The 16,727-nt window shown below is 48.5% G+C and overlaps 1 protein-coding gene across 4 annotated transcripts in view; it reads left to right on the top strand.

Annotated features, from left to right (window-relative positions):
* The first annotated feature begins 1,111 nt into the window (after positions 1 to 1,111).
* Positions 1,112 to 16,727, top strand: part of UACA (uveal autoantigen with coiled-coil domains and ankyrin repeats) — a 31,898-nt gene continuing 16,282 nt past the window's right edge. Inside the window, exons 1-4 of one of the 4 annotated variants that reach the window (XM_035568955.2) lie at positions 5,894 to 6,016; positions 6,728 to 6,845; positions 14,170 to 14,303; positions 15,875 to 15,963. In XM_035568955.2, the coding sequence (XP_035424848.1) occupies positions 5,931 to 6,016; positions 6,728 to 6,845; positions 14,170 to 14,303; positions 15,875 to 15,963 (427 nt within the window). In that variant the 5' untranslated portion in view covers positions 5,894 to 5,930. Of the gene's footprint in view, positions 1,271 to 5,893; positions 6,017 to 6,727; positions 6,846 to 11,201; positions 11,350 to 14,169; positions 14,304 to 15,874; positions 15,964 to 16,727 lie in introns of those variants that run through there. The other 3 variants (XM_035568956.2, XM_035568957.2, XM_035568958.2) reach the window with 3 other exon arrangements.

Here is a 16,727-nt window from a genome sequence, read left to right as displayed (position 1 = left end):
GTGGGAACCAGGGTTCAAAGGGGACTTGCAAGCCTCAGAGTGGGATGAGTACTGTCTGGCTGCATGACAGCGAGGTGTCTGTCCAAAGGTGTTAATTTCTCTGAGGGGAAGCTGCTCTTTGAGTCTGTCCCGAATGTGTGGGGCTGGAGGTGTCACAGATAAGGGAGTTGGCTCCCGGCAGGAGGGAGGTTGCATCAAAGGGCAGCTCTTCAGGGTGGAGAGCCCTGACAGCATTGCATAGCATTCAGGACACGGACACCTTTTCTTTGAAGAGTTTAAACCTGGACCTTTTAGGTGAGGCTGGGCTGGGGGGGACTTGCTGGGGAAGGTTTTCGCTGAGGAGCCTGCCGGTCCCTCCCAGCGACACGGACATGCACGTGTGGCTGCGGGGCTCTCAGCGGGGCAAAGTCAGCCCGTAGTCTTTGGGCTTCTCCAGTGTGTATTTAAAGACATCGAGCATCTTTCCCTCCACACAGGCCACCTAGAAAGAAACTGAAGTGTTTAAATATGTGGTTTGCCTGAACCGATTAAAGAGCGCCGGCATTTACCTTGCACATCTATTAGAGGGAGATGTGTATTGATTGGATTTTTCCAATCCTGCCGCAACGAGCAAGGTTTTAGGGTTTAAACACAACATGACTTGCAATTAAATAACACGCAAGCCCCTTAAACTCCCCAGCGCCGTGCCATTGTGTGTCAGGGCTGCGAGCAAGGTGACGAAAAGGAAACGTTAAACGTGGCGTGGGCCGAAAAAAGCTGAGACCAAACTGTGGGAGCTGCTTCCAGGATGAGGGAGCTGGAAGCGTGCGGCGGGACAGGGGCAGCCCCCCTCAGGGTCCCCCCTCAGGGTCCCCCCTCAGGCCCCTCCCGCCGCGCGCCCCCTGGCGGCCGGGCGGTTCCGCCCCGCTCCGCCCCTGCCCTCCTCTCCCCCCCTCCCTCCCTCCGCTCCGTCCGCCTTTAAAACGAGGAAGTCCCTCCCCCCTCTCCGCCTGCCCATTGGCCGCAGCGCCCGCGCGGGCGGGCGCCGATTGGCCGCGACGCCCTCGGGGGGCGGGGCCACGGGCTAGGGGTGGTGCGGCAGGGGGCGGGGGGGGCGCGATCCTGTCCCGGCCGCGGCGGCGGGGGGCAGGGGCCGGGACCGGGACCGGGACCGGGACCGGGGGCGCGGAGCGGGGCCGGGGGTCGCCGCCCGCCCGCCCGCCGGGGCCGCGCCATGAAGAGCCTCAAGTCCCGGCTGAGGAAGCACGAGGCCGTCATCGCGGGCAGCACGGTGCGTGGGGCTGCGCCGGGGGCACCGAGCCCGGCAGCGGGGCACGGGGGCACGGGCTGCGATCGGTGCTGCTGCGGCGGGGCTAGCGATTTTATTTTGATTTCCCCCTATTTTATTTCATTTCCCCCCCGTATTATTTCCTTTTCCCCCCCGTATTATTTCCTTCCCCCCCCCGTATTATTTCCTTCCCCCCCCCCGTATTATTTCCTTCCCCCCCCCGTATTATTTCCTTCCCCCCCCCCCCGTATTATTTCCTTCCCCCCCCCGTATTATTTCCTTCCCCCCCCCCGTATTATTTCCTTCCCCCCCCCGTATTATTTCCTTTTCCCCCCCGTATTATTTCATTTTACTTTCCCCTATTTCATTTCATTTTCCCCCATTTAATTTTATTTTATCTCGCCTCCCCCAGCCTTGCCCTCCAGGAAGGCGATGCCTGGGGCAGGGGCAGGGCACCCTCAGCCCCTACCCCCCACGCTGTCCCTTGCACCCTCCGTGCGTCTGCGCCTCCCCAAACCCAGGCTGGCGTCAGGCGGCCTCGTGGCTCTGGTTTTACTTCGCTCAGCCCCGCAGGTGACCTCAGTGGTGGGGTGCCTGCGTCGTCGTCCTTCACCCACCGGGACCCCCCGAGGTACCGGGACCCCCGGTTGTTGCTGCCTGGGCCCGGTCCCCAGCCCACCGCTGGCCGGGGACGTAGCATAAGGGCCGGGCTGGTGTGATGTGCTGGCTTCTGCCCGTTCTCCCTCAAGGTGCTGGCCGTCCCTGAAACGCTGCTGCTGCACATTTGTCTCAGACCTGGCAGCAGGACTCGGAAATACCGGCCCGCATGGAGACGTGTGGGTGCTCGGGGGTGACCTGGCGGCGGCTCCTCCGACAGCTCCGCGTCCAGGCGCCTCGCCGTGCTGAGCGCCGCGGGGTGATTCAGAAGTCTGTTATGATAATTCGGGATGTGTGGGCTGCCCCTGGTTCCTGCTGCTCGTTAGTCGCCCGGTGCTTCAGGACTGATGGTTAGGTCAAAGTAAGCCCACGGGAGTTAGATGGCAGCAGACCCTGCGGAGGTGATACAGCATCTGCCTCGAATAGGTGTTGAGATGTTTCACCTCGCAGGTGAGGGCTCAGCAGGCCTTCCTTTAGCAGTGGGTTTGGTCAGTCAGCGCCTCTAAGAACCGAAATTATCCCAAAATGTGCGAGGGGAAGCTGCTTTCACTGAGGTCCTTGAGGAGCTGCGTTCTGTACCCATGATGTACTTCACTTATCTAGTCGTGACTTATTTTGGTTACACAACCGCTCCACCAGCTACTCAGTATGGGAAAATCATTCTGCCCCGTGTGCAGGCGTGAATGGTGAGGCTGGAGGGGGCGCGTGGATAGACCCCGGCCCTGCTGCTGGTCCTGGGGGTGGGTGTGGGAGCGCTGCCGAGGGGTGCTGGGTGGATGGAAACTTCTGGGGAAAGAGTTACGCATTTTGGGAACTTCATCCCTCTGCTCTGTCCCCACCCAGGGCTATTTCCTGGGGAGTGGAGAGAAGCTTAATCCCTTCATCATGCTTCTGAACGCTTTCTTCCAGGTTAAGGTAACAGTTACGTGCCCTCTGGTTTTCTGATGGTGAGCTTTTGGGAAAGGCTTTACTACCTGTCTCGCGATGGAGGAAAGCCGTAAAAAGCAGCAGAGAGTAATTGCCGGTCCCACCGTTATCCAGGCTGGTGTGTCTGAAAAAGGAACTACCTGGTTTTGCCAACTCCAGCCGGCTGATGGTGCCTGGGAAGTAATCTGAGCAGCCTGCTCAGCACCGTCAGTGCTCTGCGTGGTGAGACAGATGCCACTTGTCGCGGGCAACATTGTGGGCCGGGAGCTTTATGGCAGATCCCATACAAAGCCCACGAAGGCCTGAGGGCATGGTCCTTGCTCGTGGTCGGGGGTGATGCCACATTCACCAGCACTGACAGGATAAATCAGTTGGTGTACTCGATTGCGTTGAGGTGACCGAAGAAGCAGCGTGTGCTGCTAATCGTCCTGAGGTTCCAAGGGAAGCGCTGATGTTGTACGTGTGTGTGTGTGAGCTAGGTTGTGGTTAGGGACGTGTTCTTCCACTGCTGTTAGGGATTCCGTCTGTAGCTGCGTGTGCGAGGAGCACACTAGAAATGCCTGCAGACTGGCTCTGCTTGAGGTTTCCTGGGGAAGGTGCTTGGGGAAGGACGTATTTATTGTTCGAGGAAGCTCCTGCTGCCCCACACCTTCGCCACTCAGCTTCCCCTGGTGAGTTCTCATCGCCGGGCTCTGTGGAGGAGGGGTGCCTGCTTCTTTCTTTAAAGCTTTTTAAATTCACTTAGGAAATAGCCACGGAGGGGTTCTGCTAGGTTTGAGGTGCACTACCTGACTGACGTGGGGTTTACAGCCTTTCTGGCCCTGGGGAAGGGGCTTTTGGGCTGCCTGGGGAGGGCGGGTGGCTGCGGAGCTGAAACCACACCACGAGCAGCTCCCCTGGGAGTGCTGCGCTCAGACACGGCGTGAGATGGGTGCCTGGGGTGTGCCTCAGGTAGCAGCAGTGCTGCGTGGAGCCCTGCACGTGATGAGAACGAGCAGATGTAAAACCGTGCAGAAACTCCTGTCAGTCCTTTCTCCTCCAGGAGAAGTGATTCATTTATTTATTTATTTTTGAATATATCCATAAAAAGCTGAAGGTAGCGTGTTATTAGTGGAAACTGTTTTGGAAAAAAGCAAGGTAGGCATCTGAGCGCTTGCCTGCTGTGATGATGTCCGATGGGTAAATTAACATCCGACCAGCTCGCGCAGCCACTGGCAGCTGGACTTGTTTGTGTCAGTGCCTTGGTGCCCGTGGAGCTGCCAAGTAAATGGGTGACGTCCTCTGTGTCAGGGCTGGCACCCTGCTTGTCCCTGCTCGGGTGAGCCCGCAGCGAGCCCCCGTGGGGGTGAGGTCCCAGCGCCTGCCCTCCTCTGGGCACTTCTAGTGGTGGAACTACAGCTCACCGCAGTTCCTAACTAACCGGCAGCACTCTGTCTTTGTGAGTACAGCAGAAAAACTTCGTTAACAACAGCTTGCAGCACCAAGGTGCTGTGGAATGCACACTAATAACTGGAGGAATGAAGTGAAAAATCGAGGTGTTAAAGGACCTGGTTTTTAACCCAAGTCAGGATGATTTCTCTGTTCAACTTGTTACCTGAAATAAAGGTGGCTGCTGCTGACGGCGGCACACGCTGACTTGAAAACGAACAAGACTCTGATGGCTTTGTGTCACCGCTCTGCCCCGTGCACAGACGGAGCAGCTCTCGCCAGCCACGCTGATCGCGGCGCTGGGGCCGGTCAGCAGAATTTTTCCAGTGTGGCTGCTGCTGGCCAGAGCGAAGTTACTCATCCCTGCTTGCCTGCTTCCCTGACCTCCGTGTGCAGCCTCGCACGGCTTTACAATGCCGTCCTCGGGCAACGCGGCCAAGAATCAACAGCATTGTAATATTCAAATGTCAAATCCTAGGCTGAATGTGGTTATTCTTTAGGGGATGTTTGGGTTCCGGGAAGCTTTATTAAGGCTCGTGCTAACGTGTGCATTCCTTGGAAAAACTTTGTGCTTCATTTGCATTTAGTTAAATAGAGCCATGTGCTCGTCTCTGTGATGTTTGCGGTTGGTGTGGAGAAACACGAGGAGGGGGAGGAATGGCAATTTGTGGTTCAGCAAAAGCTGTGCGCTGCAGCCTGCGTGCAGGTGCATTGTAATTTTCAGGCTGCTTTAGAAAGGAGTTTGTCAGTGCTTTATCACTTTGGAATGTAGCAATTAAAAAGAAAATCTACAAATTGGAGGTTCAGGGGGATCCTGCATGAATGTCCTTAGCTGACTTGCAGAAATAACTCTGCAGACAGGGCCGAGGTCATCTTTTGATGAATCCATTTCGAGTTCATCTGACCTGCTGCTCAGATAGAGCTTATGCAGTACTTCGTCGGTAGCATTTAAATATTGATATTTATTAGCAGGCTGGCACCTGATTGACCGGTACCATCCCATCCTTCCATCAGTGGGTGGTGACCGAACAGGCTCGAGTCACTGACGTGGTGTTTCCCTTCTCCACGTGTACGTGCTGGAGGCCGCTTCCCTGCGGGATGAATGTAACAGCCCTGTCGTGTTTCATCGTCCTGGTGTTCTCTGATGCTTTGCTACAGGTGGGATTGTGCTTCCAAACCGGAGCTTTGCCGCGAATCCCGAGGAGGGCTGTGCGAGGCACTGCCCAGCTGGCCTCTGACCTGGCCTCTGCTGTTTCGGAAGGGACGAGCCTCCTCCCCAGCCTCCTGCTCCCCGGCCCCCATCCACTTTTTGGGGGCAGCTGTAATGCCCTCCTTGGCCCTGGGGGAGCAGTGCTCCTGGGTGTAAGCACAGGAGGCAGGGCCCTGTTGTGCTGTGAGATGCTCTTACCAGACTGTTTTAAGAAGCAGCTGCCGAGCCCCTGGCTTGTTCTGGTCGCTTTTAGCAGTGCCCAAGCTGGTCTGTATCTCGGGGCTGAGAGGCTGAGGGTGTCTTATTGACAAAGTTATGTTAGGTTATGTGTCCTGGGCAAAGAGACACCAGGAAGTTGCATTATAAAAAAAATAATATATTTATTTTACTGTTATTTTAGCAGACTTAGCATCCTTCTGGAGCTGCGTGCAGAGTCCTTCGATGCTTCCACTCCAGCTCGCGTGCTGCTGTGCTCGATGCTGGTGGTTTTTCCCCCTACTGCAGAAGACTCATGGAAAGGAGAGAAGGTGGTTCTGCTGTTAGGTACACATCGCTCCCTGTCAGAGGGACCTAGTACCTGGCACAGCTTTAGAGCCCTTACGGCGTTTTTGAGAGGACTATTTGACGTGTTGCATGTCTAGCTAGAAGTAGGTTCAAATAATCGCTTAATACCTGGGATATGCTAACTTGTAGGAACGAAAATGCCTTCAGAATTGGGTAAAATGTTTGCATTAAGGTTTTAGATAGTTGCTATTTGTTTTCCTTTAAGCTGCTTTGTTAGGTGACTTCGTTATATTAATTACAGGATGCAGTTTTATTTAAACAAGCCATGCAACAGCACAGGTGTTAATAAAAGTTCTCGACATGAGCATTTTGAGAGAAGCGTACAAACGAAGCGGTACTGGGAGTGCTGCTGGGTTTGATCACTATTTAGACTAAGCCTCACCCACTTTGTAGCATTCAATAATTTTTCCGTAGATGGAGAAATTGCAGTAAACGAGGTGATAACATAACGTGCTGCGTGTGGGAACCTGCTGGGTGAAACAAGAGCTCCGTGTTCAGGCTGGGTCTGTTCCTTCCCTCACGCAGACTAAACAGCACATCTTACTCCTGCAGTCTTAAACTCCAGAATGCTTTTATATGAAAACACACGTGCTGATAAGCAAGATATGCTTATAAAATATAAAGTGCCGTGTTTTCCGTTTGAGCTAATCTGTTCTCAAACCTTGTGTCTGCAGCTTTTTCTGGGAGGTTGCAGCGAAGCCAAAGCCTGCGAGACGGGTGGTGGTAGCGGACGTGCATCTGTGCTGCAGGGGGGAGCTACACCTGGTGAACGTCCCTGTCAAAGGCAGAGGAGTAGGTTAGGCTATTAAAACTATTTTTAGGCTCTGTGGTTTTCAAATAAATCAAATTACTTCAAAGGCAATAGTCCTTTCGTGCCATGTGAAATCACAGGGTGTGTCTGTTTAAATGTTAATTTTAATCACGAATGTACTCTGACCTCTGTAAAATGAGCAGGAAAACGAAGTGTGTGAGCTAATAGACGTGCTGTGCCTGCTCTTCTGTCCTCTGCGCTCTGTGACGCGTGTGCATTTTCTGAGTAACTCTCCTTTATCAGTGGGCGCCTTCCTTTCCCTGCAGGAAAACTGCTTAAAGCCTAAGCTGGAGAAGTGATTATCTCATGACAGAGGGCCCTAAAACTGATCATTCTTAGACTTTTCTTTTTCAGTAATTACTATTTCTAAACAGTCTTCAAAGACATCAAAAATTGCAGTTTCAGTTTTATAACTATTCATATAAAAGCATGATCTCTGTATTTTCTCTAGAGAGCTTATAGGAACATTCGTGTACGTGTGACCATTGGCTGTAAATAGCAGTGGCCGTGTTTTGCCAGAGCTCTTCGCTTCTTGGTGTGTTATGCGCTTAAGTCAAGCACTAATGGCATTAGAGGAGGATGTGCCCCCCCCCCTTTTTTTTTTTTCGTTAATAGGATTATCTGCCTAGCTCGGTGGTGACGAAAAGCTGTGTTCACTTTGATAGGTTTATGTCAGCTTTCAGGCTGAAAGGTTTAAGAAGGCCTGTGAGTTACAGCTGGTATTTTGGAAGTGAGTTAGGTGGCTGCTGAGGAGTCTGCGTGCTCTATTTAAATGAGCTGTGCGTTTATGTAGTCTGTTTGTGCAGCTCTGTAGACAGAGGCAACTCTGGATGAGCAATTCCCATTTCAGGTGGAAGTTTCTTGGGCAGTACTGCTGGCTCAGCAGCCAGTTAACTTGTCGTGCATTTGTTAGCTTTGTGGTAAGACTGTAATGTTCTGTTATGCACAAATGGAAGATGGCAGTATTGCATCTGCCTCACTTTCCAGCAGGGGTTAGTGTCTGTTCTGGACCGCAGCTCACAGCGTTGGCGTCTTTGCTCGTCTGTCCTGTTGGTTCCCATAGCCCAGTATTGCTCTTTCCTCTCGTGCATCAGGATCACTAATGACGCAATTTCTTTGCTCCAGATCCCTCCTCGGTGGGGTCGCTTGGGTGACAGTGGGTGAAGTAATAGCGTGCTTTGGGGCCTCTTCCTGCTATTTTTTTTTTTTTTTTGCTTAAGAGGGAGATGTCCAGTAGCAGTAAGCTCGTATTTGCTAAGTATTCTGCTGTTTAACAATAAATATAGATTCTATTACAATTAACAGATCTTAAATATTAACTTTGCTGGTTGACAGCAGTGTACAAATATATATATTTTAGCCTATCACTGCTGATAGTACCCGGTGGTTTTCATTGCCAGCAGCCGTTTGCCATTTCCATTGCCCTCGGTAGCACGGGAAGGCCCGCCTGGCTTTGCACAGACCGAACCTGGCGTGCCCGAGCACAAGTCCCTCTAGCGGCTGTTGTTCAGGCTCTCGCTGCTTTCTCATCTTTAAATGCTTAATTGTAATGACGGGCTTGTTTCTGAAGGCCACAGACTTATGGCCTCACAGACTTTGGCTCTGCGCTGTGCCTCATGCTCTGTTTAGTAAATAATGGAGATAGGCGATGTTCGGGCTGGGGCTTTGCATTGTGCTGTGCGGGGTGGTGCTGTGGGATGGTCCAGGTACTGCGGGACAGGGGCTGCTGAGAGGGAAGGTGGCTTGGCTTGCGAGCTGCTGAATGCCCCGTGAGATAAGGGGCTTGGGATTCAGAGGGAACGGTGGGTGTTCATGCAGCACGCAGTGAAGCTGTGCAATTCCTTACCAAAGGGTGCTGAGGATGCTGAAAGCTGATTTGGACTTGAGGAAAAAGAAGATTATAATAGAGAAATTAATTGGGAGTTATGAGGTAAGGAGAGTCTAGCCCAGGAAGCCTGAATTACTGACTGAAAGCTGGGGGAGCTTTTGGAGAAGTTCTGTGCTCGCTCTTTTCCCCAGCCTGCCGGTGTGTGATGCACAGTGCATGCTGCCGCCTAACGAGTTGGGTCAATGTGAAGGCCTCAAACCGAGGGCACACCAGACAGAAGCCGATAGGAAGAAATGCTGCTGAGCCCAGCCAGGTGGGGCTTGTCTTCAGGGACCCGGGGTGGGAAGGATTCCTGGCAGGCTCTTGGAGCTTGGGAAGAGCAGGTGTGCAGTGGCAGCACTGCCCTTAGCTGGGCCCTGGTGGTGCGTTGGGCAGCTCAGCACCTCTGGAGCCCTGCGCTGCCGGTGTCTCGTGGGGCAAAACCAGGTCTGCCTTACCACACGTCGGTTACGCTGACAGAGTGCAATGTGAGTGCTCGTTAAGTGGTCAGAAGTGACTTAGTCTTTCTTTACAATTAGCAGCATTGTCACTGTAATAGATGCTTGTTTGCTATATAAGCTCTTCAGGAATGAAAAGCAAAAAATTCCTGTGTCAAACTGCCATTGATAAAAGATGAGTGAAGAAGCAAAACTCGCGACTGTTTTGAGAATCAGTCCCTGCTCAGTAAAATTCTTCAGGAAAGCTAAAAGCTTTAAGTGTGGTGGTTTTGTAGTCTCTGACCTCACGCTTGGATTATCATTATTTTCTGCCCTTCAAGCTCTCTGAGTTGGAGGTGCCCTGGATAAGAATCCCGTCGGCGCGGGTCCAGAGCCGGGCTGTTTGCCCGCTCGGTGCTGGTGGCGTTGTGGAAGCAAGTGGTGCTTCCCCGGAGCAGGATGTGCTTCAGCAATCCTGGGTGGCGTGGACAAGGCCTGGTGGGATGATCTTTAGCATCAAGGGGCCACAGGATAGGCACGGCCCTCAGGTCACCAGGAATGTCTGCAGGCAGACAGAGGAAACCTTTGGCTTGGGTACGCCTGCAACAAGCACGTTCGCCTGGGAGGCACAGGCCTCTGTGTGGTTTCTCACCAAACTCTGATTTCAGATTTTATTTTTTTTTTTTGCTATTGCTGTCAGTTGTAAAGTGTGTGTATTTTTTTCCCCAAGATGCCACTTTTAGGCGAGGAGACAGACTTGGTTCTGGTCAGAAGACAACTTGTGAGAGGACATGGCCATTGTGATGGTCACTGAACGGTTTTGGAGCACTTTTGTCACACAGACATTAATTGCGGAGAAGTCTTGGGATGCTCTCTTGAAACACATCAGAGCGATAAGGCAAAGGGCAGTTGCTCACAGCAAATAACATGGAATAGCTTAAAAATTACTGGGAGGGGGTGAATTTGTGCAAATATGAATAGACGTGACTTACCTGTAACAGCTTTTCTCAGAGGAGTCATTTATTTTAAGTTGCTTGCAGTCTTTCAAGTGTCCTACAGGGTGTGTGTGTGCGTGCGGTTTTTCTTGCTATGCACTGTGTTTGTCTCCTGCAGACTAAACAGTGCGTTGCTTGTAATGTTGACCTAGTCCTCTAAAAACGGCACTTGGGAGATCTCCTTTTAAATTTAAAACTTGTGAAAGGAGACTCTACATCTTCCCCGCTGTTAATCATTATGCTGTCTATTTAATGTTTTGACAGCCTCTGTGACTCTTCTCGTTTAACAAGTCGGGAGACAGGCTGGCAGCAGCAGTAAGCCGAAACCAGGTCCTGTTCAGAATGGTTCCATCGCTGTAAAGGGAGATTTTCTTTAAAGCACAGGCATGTGTGTTTTCTAATTTAAAATGGGTTGCATTTCTGTCAAAATAGGATCACGCATTCCATCTGCTCTGCAGTTGTAACTGTCTGAAGTCTGATCGTGGGTCTGGTTTTGGCTTTGTGGTGGAATGGGAAAAAATTACTCCTGCTAGTATTTCAGTCCTTCTGTGTTATTAGTGGGGATAAGTATGGCCTTCCTTGATGTCAGTTGACGGTTAATTTGACTAACATGTTTGTTATTTTAAAGTGAGTGTTTGTGTGTCTGCAAGCATGACACAGTAGTGAGCTTCGTGCGTGCTTGTCTCGTTTGTTAACATTGAACACAAAACACATTACTCACGGCATGAGCACGCGGAGAATGTATTAATAGCGATTGCTTTCTATCACCCGGCTATCAAGTAGTGGATTATCAGAAAATAGATCTGGGCTGATGAGACTGTCTACGTATCGCTTACAAGATATTCCGGAGCCGGGCAGTATTTACTGGTGAGCCGGGCGGCCGGTGGAGCGCTGCGGGCTTGCTGGCAGGCGGCGGGACCCGCGTCCTCCTGAGGGATGAAGGCTGAGGAGGATCCTGAAGACGGAGAAAACATGCTGGGGGATCCAAGCTAAGAGAAGGATGACGGAACAAAATGAGCTCGGGGCGGCGGAGAGAATCCGTTCCTGAAAGTGGGAACCCGCTTGGCTCGCTGCTTTGAGCTGCGGCGGTTTGTAACTCGATGCGAGATAAATCGGTTGCTTTTGGCAGCAAGGAGCCGCGAGGTCTATGATGACTTGTTGGTTTTCTTGTGCAGCTAAAGACACGGTAGGTTTCTTAGATTTCATATCGTTGGCTGTGGCTTACAGCTGCAGAAATGCAGAAGCCTGAATTTTGTAGCCGTTCCTTTTTAATTAATGAGTTACATCTTTAACAACACTAACTGCGGGGAAATTTCCTGAAATATAAAATGCCCAGCTGGTACTATTTGACTTTGTCAATATCCTATGATGTTATTTAAATGTTATAATGAAAGAAAAAGTATTTTTATTGAGGTGATAGTAATTAAAAAAAAAAACACACGAAGTCTGGTTAATCAGAAGACTCATGAAATGGGAAGGAAGAATGTATGGTAAGGGGTTGTGTATACATCCGATTGACCTTGTGCTAGTGGGCATGAGCTGTAAGTCTGCAACTCAGAAATCTAAACCCAGCTGCAGACATGCAAGACATCATTGCTTTCCTCTAATGATGTGAAATATGCTATGCTTGAATTTATAGGCGACTCGGCTTGATGCTACGTATGTATAGTTTAAGGTATTTAAATAAAGCATATAACTTGGATAATAAAGTAGCTTATAGAGGAAAACTTGTCAGGCCTCCGAGGACAACTGTTCTCCATCCTGGCAGTGCCTGCAGCTTTTACTGTGACCAGCAGTGTCACCGCTGTGGTGACTTTGTTACGCCAGGCTGCCTTGGCTTTTAAACTAATGGATGTTTGAATCGATTGGCAATCGGTACTGCACACTTTGGTGAGGAAACACCAGGGCGTGTGACTTCAGCAGCTGTCTATCTTTATTACTTCATGTCACTTAGCAAGTATTGTACTGAATAAATTATTGCTGAGACTTCATGATTTCTCAGAACATAAACGTGATTGCAGTACGGGAAACAAAGATAACTGCAGTTACAGCTCCATCATACAAGCCGTTCTACAGATGCAGAGCAGTGGCCGTGTTTTTTTGTTTGTTTGTTTGTTTTTTTTGTTCTTTATCTATATTTTCTCCTTTACTTAGTGAACCTGGCTTAGATGCAAGGGGAGAGGCCTGGCCAACTGGCACTGGCTCTCCCTGCTGTGGATCTTCCAGATTCTGTGACATTAAACTTTGAAAAATCCTCATTTTTGCTAATAAGACAGTTGTAAGGAGAGGGTGGTTCTGTCCCTTTTTCTTCTATCAAAAGCTTTTTCAAAGCTGAGTCCTCGGCATCCAGCTTGGCTGTGAGGCTTGTCACAGACTTTCCCGAGAAGCGCAAAGCAATCGGAGGGGTTGGTTTGGTACGGGGCAGCCCAAGCGCAGTGCTGTGGGGCAGATCCTAGCCTGGGGCCTGGAATTCCAAACTTGAAGTAAACAAGGAATAAGTGGGGGGTGACAGATGTCTGAGTTTGTGTGGTGGTTATTTATAACTGACTGGTACTTCCTTTGCGCGCTGCATAGCCTGGGGAATTGCAGGCAATTTGAAGCTGTACACTTTGAATTTTTCGTGCACAGCCCCCTGGGCGTTCATCCCTGGAACATCACATGCTGAGCTAAACTGCGACTCTGAACAACCCAGAGGAGGCAGAGAACACTCAGCCCGCTTGCATATTTTTGGTGCATCTGTTTGGTGTTAAAGTCGGGGAGCTGTTTGGGACACAGCGGAGCTAGCTGAGATCCGATTTTAAGAACGGGCAAATGCAGTGAGTTGCACCAGTGAGGGCACTTCTGCGCCTGTGTCAGCGGGCACGGATGTTGCCCACGGGCAGCGCTCAGTGCTCGCTTTTGTCCAGTGCAGGTTTTGGTAAATGTGAACTTGGTTGAGAGAGGGCTAAACTTAGTGCGTGCTTTGCGTGTTGCTGAATTCGTGAAAGCTGAAGTCTGCTGTTGATTATGTGTCGTAATTGTTGTTCTATTCAAGTGTCCCACAAAGTTTACGCTCGTCTGTTGTTCTCTATGCTACCTTTACTATATAAGGGTTGACAGAGGGGGGAAAAATCATAGCAGCTGTGTTTTATCTGCCCACTTCCTTATGAAATCATTTTTTGTGAATTCTGAGAAGCTTACACTGAAGATGGTTACTTAGATTGGAAGCTGTTAGCAGTAGGACTTCTGGCTCTGTTGCAGTTCCTGGCTTATCTGTTCCTCTATGGTGCATCTTGTTTATTGACTTGTGAGTTCTGAGACACAGACAGGTATTAGCTATACAGAAATGGAACAGTTGGCTGCTTTATTTGACTATCACAACTTAAATGACTGACAGTAAAGACGAACAAGAAACCCTTCCAGTTTTCCTTTAGCCAGTGGAGCTAATTGCTTTGGTGGCACAAGAGAAGCGATGCGTCTTCCCCAAAGGGTGCACAACAGCAGCATCCGCGAGGAGAGACGGGAAAGCAGAGATGCAGTGAAAAGATAGCTGGCCTGTGCAGGGCCTCGCAGGGCGAACAGCTGGTGGCTATCAGCAGATAAAACAGGATGGAAGGAAGTGTCTAAAAGCTGCTTAATATGAGAAACTGAAAACTTTGAAATTGCTTTAAATGTATAAGGAGCTACTGTGTGTGGCATTAGTTTTAGACCTGTTAGATGGAACCCAGCAGGATGAGGAAAAGCAAAGTGGTTTTATCCCCCAGTGTTCTCCTTTAAGGGTCAGAGTGACTTAACCAGGCTGGCTCGGAGCAGTGTGCTAACAGCCTGATGGAGATGCTGCAGTATTATTGTCTGTAAATAACTAAAGGTCTTAAGAAGCACAACCTGATACGTAAACAAAGATATCTTTTCTTATTCCCTCCCCATCCCCACTGATAATATGAGATTCAGACTCTTATTAATGTTCCTTTAGCAGATCGATGCTGTGCCACAAGCTGACCTGCTTTTCTAATTCTCTTTTGTACAGCTGAATACAGACTGGAACAAGTACGATGACAGGTTAATGAAAGCAGCTGAAAGGGGCGATGTGGAAAAGGTTTCATCAATCCTTGCCAAAAAAGGAGTCTGTCCTACTAAGCTGGATGTCGAAGGGAGGTCTGCGTAAGTAACTTCCAGTTCTGCAGTGGTGGTGGTGGGGAAGCTAGTGGAAGTAGCTCAATTCCCAGGGCTTGCTGCTGCTGTGAAAACTATTAAGTATATAAATGTATGTGACACACACTAGTAGATTCAAGCCTCATCTAGGTTAGTCTTGCATAAGCTTTTAATCAGGAATTGAACAAAGAAAATTACATAGCTCCTATGCTGAAGTGGAGAATGGAGAAAAGGAAGCCTTTTTGAACAGAAATCTGAACTGAGGGTTGATCCTGGGAATACAAAGGTCTAGCAGTGAAGATGGACTTGAAGTATGTAATCTAGCCATCTTTGGCAGAGGTATATGGTTAAATTCCTGATCTTTTTCTGCATAGATGACTTACTCATGCAAATCAACAGGGATTGCCCCCAATTAATAGAAAGAAATATCGCCAAGCACTCCTACTTTGTTTATTTGAAGCATTCTGAAATACAAAGTTTTGCCAATCTGTAGTTGATATTTTTAGAGCAATTAAAACTCAATTTAAGAAGGCTACTGTAGGCAGTGTTCTTTAACAGACTAGCTTGATTAATATCTAAAATAAGCACAGTCAAGGGCAAAGATAAATAAATATACTAGATGATGAACTCAGCCATGATCTGTAGTAGTGTTCAAATGCTTTGAAGGAAGTGTTATTAGAACTACCAGATGTAATGAGAGTTGTGTGGCAGGCTAAATTTCACCTTCCCAAGCTCCTGGTTCTTTAGAACATATTACATTAGTTACCCTTAATGCTTTTGTAAAACAGACTCAAGCTATTGACTTCTGACCTGCCTTTCTTCTCATCTTTGCTGCTAAAATGCTTAATGTTCTGATGGTTATTTTGAAATGACACACATAGGAATACTTGGCAGGGTGGCATATGTCTTGCAAACTGCTGACGACTTAGCTTATTTGCATTTTCAGCACTGGGGATCTATTCTTGTCTCTTCTAAATCCAGAGATAGCTTGGCATAAAATAAATGTTTTAAAGCTTGGTGTTACGTTTGTCTGTTTCTTGAAGTTAAGAGTGACTCTGAGTACTGACAGGTAAAGATTGCAATGATGGGTACAAGGAAGATGAACTTTCCTTTTTACTTCATTACTTAAAAGCTCAATAGCCATCTGGATTACAGTGCTTCTGAAAATGTTTGGTTTGACCCCTCTCATCACAGCTGTTTTCTGAAAGGTGCTTTTTTTGAGGTGTTGCACCCATCCCCAGCCACCAAGGAATGCCAGATAGCTCAAATGTCAATTTCTCACAAAGAGTCTTTACTTTGGCAAGAGCATACATTTAAATACTCAAACCTGAATGGGGGGGGAAGGCAAGTGTATTGGTATTCTACTTGAGTGAATGATTCCAGGTAAATATTGACTACTTCTCAGAAAAGTTGTATTGTTCCTTAAAGTGAAATTTGCAGAACTGGATTTGGACATTGTACTAAGTTGAGTTTGTACAGTATAATTCTTTGAATATACAATGATTTGCTTTGACTTTCCTGGTTAATACCGCTATTTTTGTGTATGAAACAGTTGTGCTTAAAGTTTTTTCTGTTTTTAGATTCCATGTTGTAGCGTCAAAGGGAAACCTAGACTGTTTGAACACCATCCTTATTCACGGAGTTGATATCATAGCCACCGATGCTGCAGGTATGCCTCATCAAATGTTCAAGTGCAACTTGCAGAAGTTCTCAGCACAGTTTTCACTTTGGTTTAGGATTAAGCTAAGCTGGAGGGTAGATCTCCTTCCTTTCTTTGTTCCCTGTGTTTCAGTGTTCCCTGTGGTTGGCAAAACAAAACAAACATACTTAACTGTATGGTCTATTTCAGGCAAGCTATATCTGCTTGAGAATAACAGTAGGAGAACTGTTTTTAAATGAATGTGTTAATTTAAATAGCAAATGTGTTTCACTGAGTGTTGTTAAGTACTGCGCACAATGAGGATATGACTTCAATGGTACGGTAGGTGTTTGCGCACCTGTACTGAGCGCTCAAAACTTCAGAGCACCTCTCTGCTACCTTCTTGGTTTGCATATGTGAGATGAAAGTTTATGCAAAGATGTTGTGAAATAGGCAGTTAAAATGGGTGCTAATTTTGCCTCAGATTGTTCATCTCATAATTTAACTCGGTAAATGAATATTCTCTTGTTTCCAGCTTCATTACAGAAATAATCTAGCCTCCTTTCATATGACAGATTTATTTTTTTAAACTCTTATACCCTTTCTCACTATTCATGAATTCTTGGTTGCAGTTTCTCTTAAAAAAAATTAAGTAAAACCCACTGTTTAGCAAATAGTGAAGTGTATGCAAAAGCGATGACAGTTATAGAATTGACAGATTGCCATTTTTCCCCCATCCTCCCCCCCAAAAAATGGGATCACTGTAACTAAAATGATGTGGATGTTGATCTAAA

Source organism: Cygnus atratus, chromosome 11 (genome assembly GCF_013377495.2).
Source record: "Cygnus atratus isolate AKBS03 ecotype Queensland, Australia chromosome 11, CAtr_DNAZoo_HiC_assembly, whole genome shotgun sequence".
Classification (NCBI taxonomy): domain Eukaryota; kingdom Metazoa; phylum Chordata; class Aves; order Anseriformes; family Anatidae; genus Cygnus; species Cygnus atratus.
This window is presented reverse-complemented; position numbering and strand designations above follow the sequence as displayed.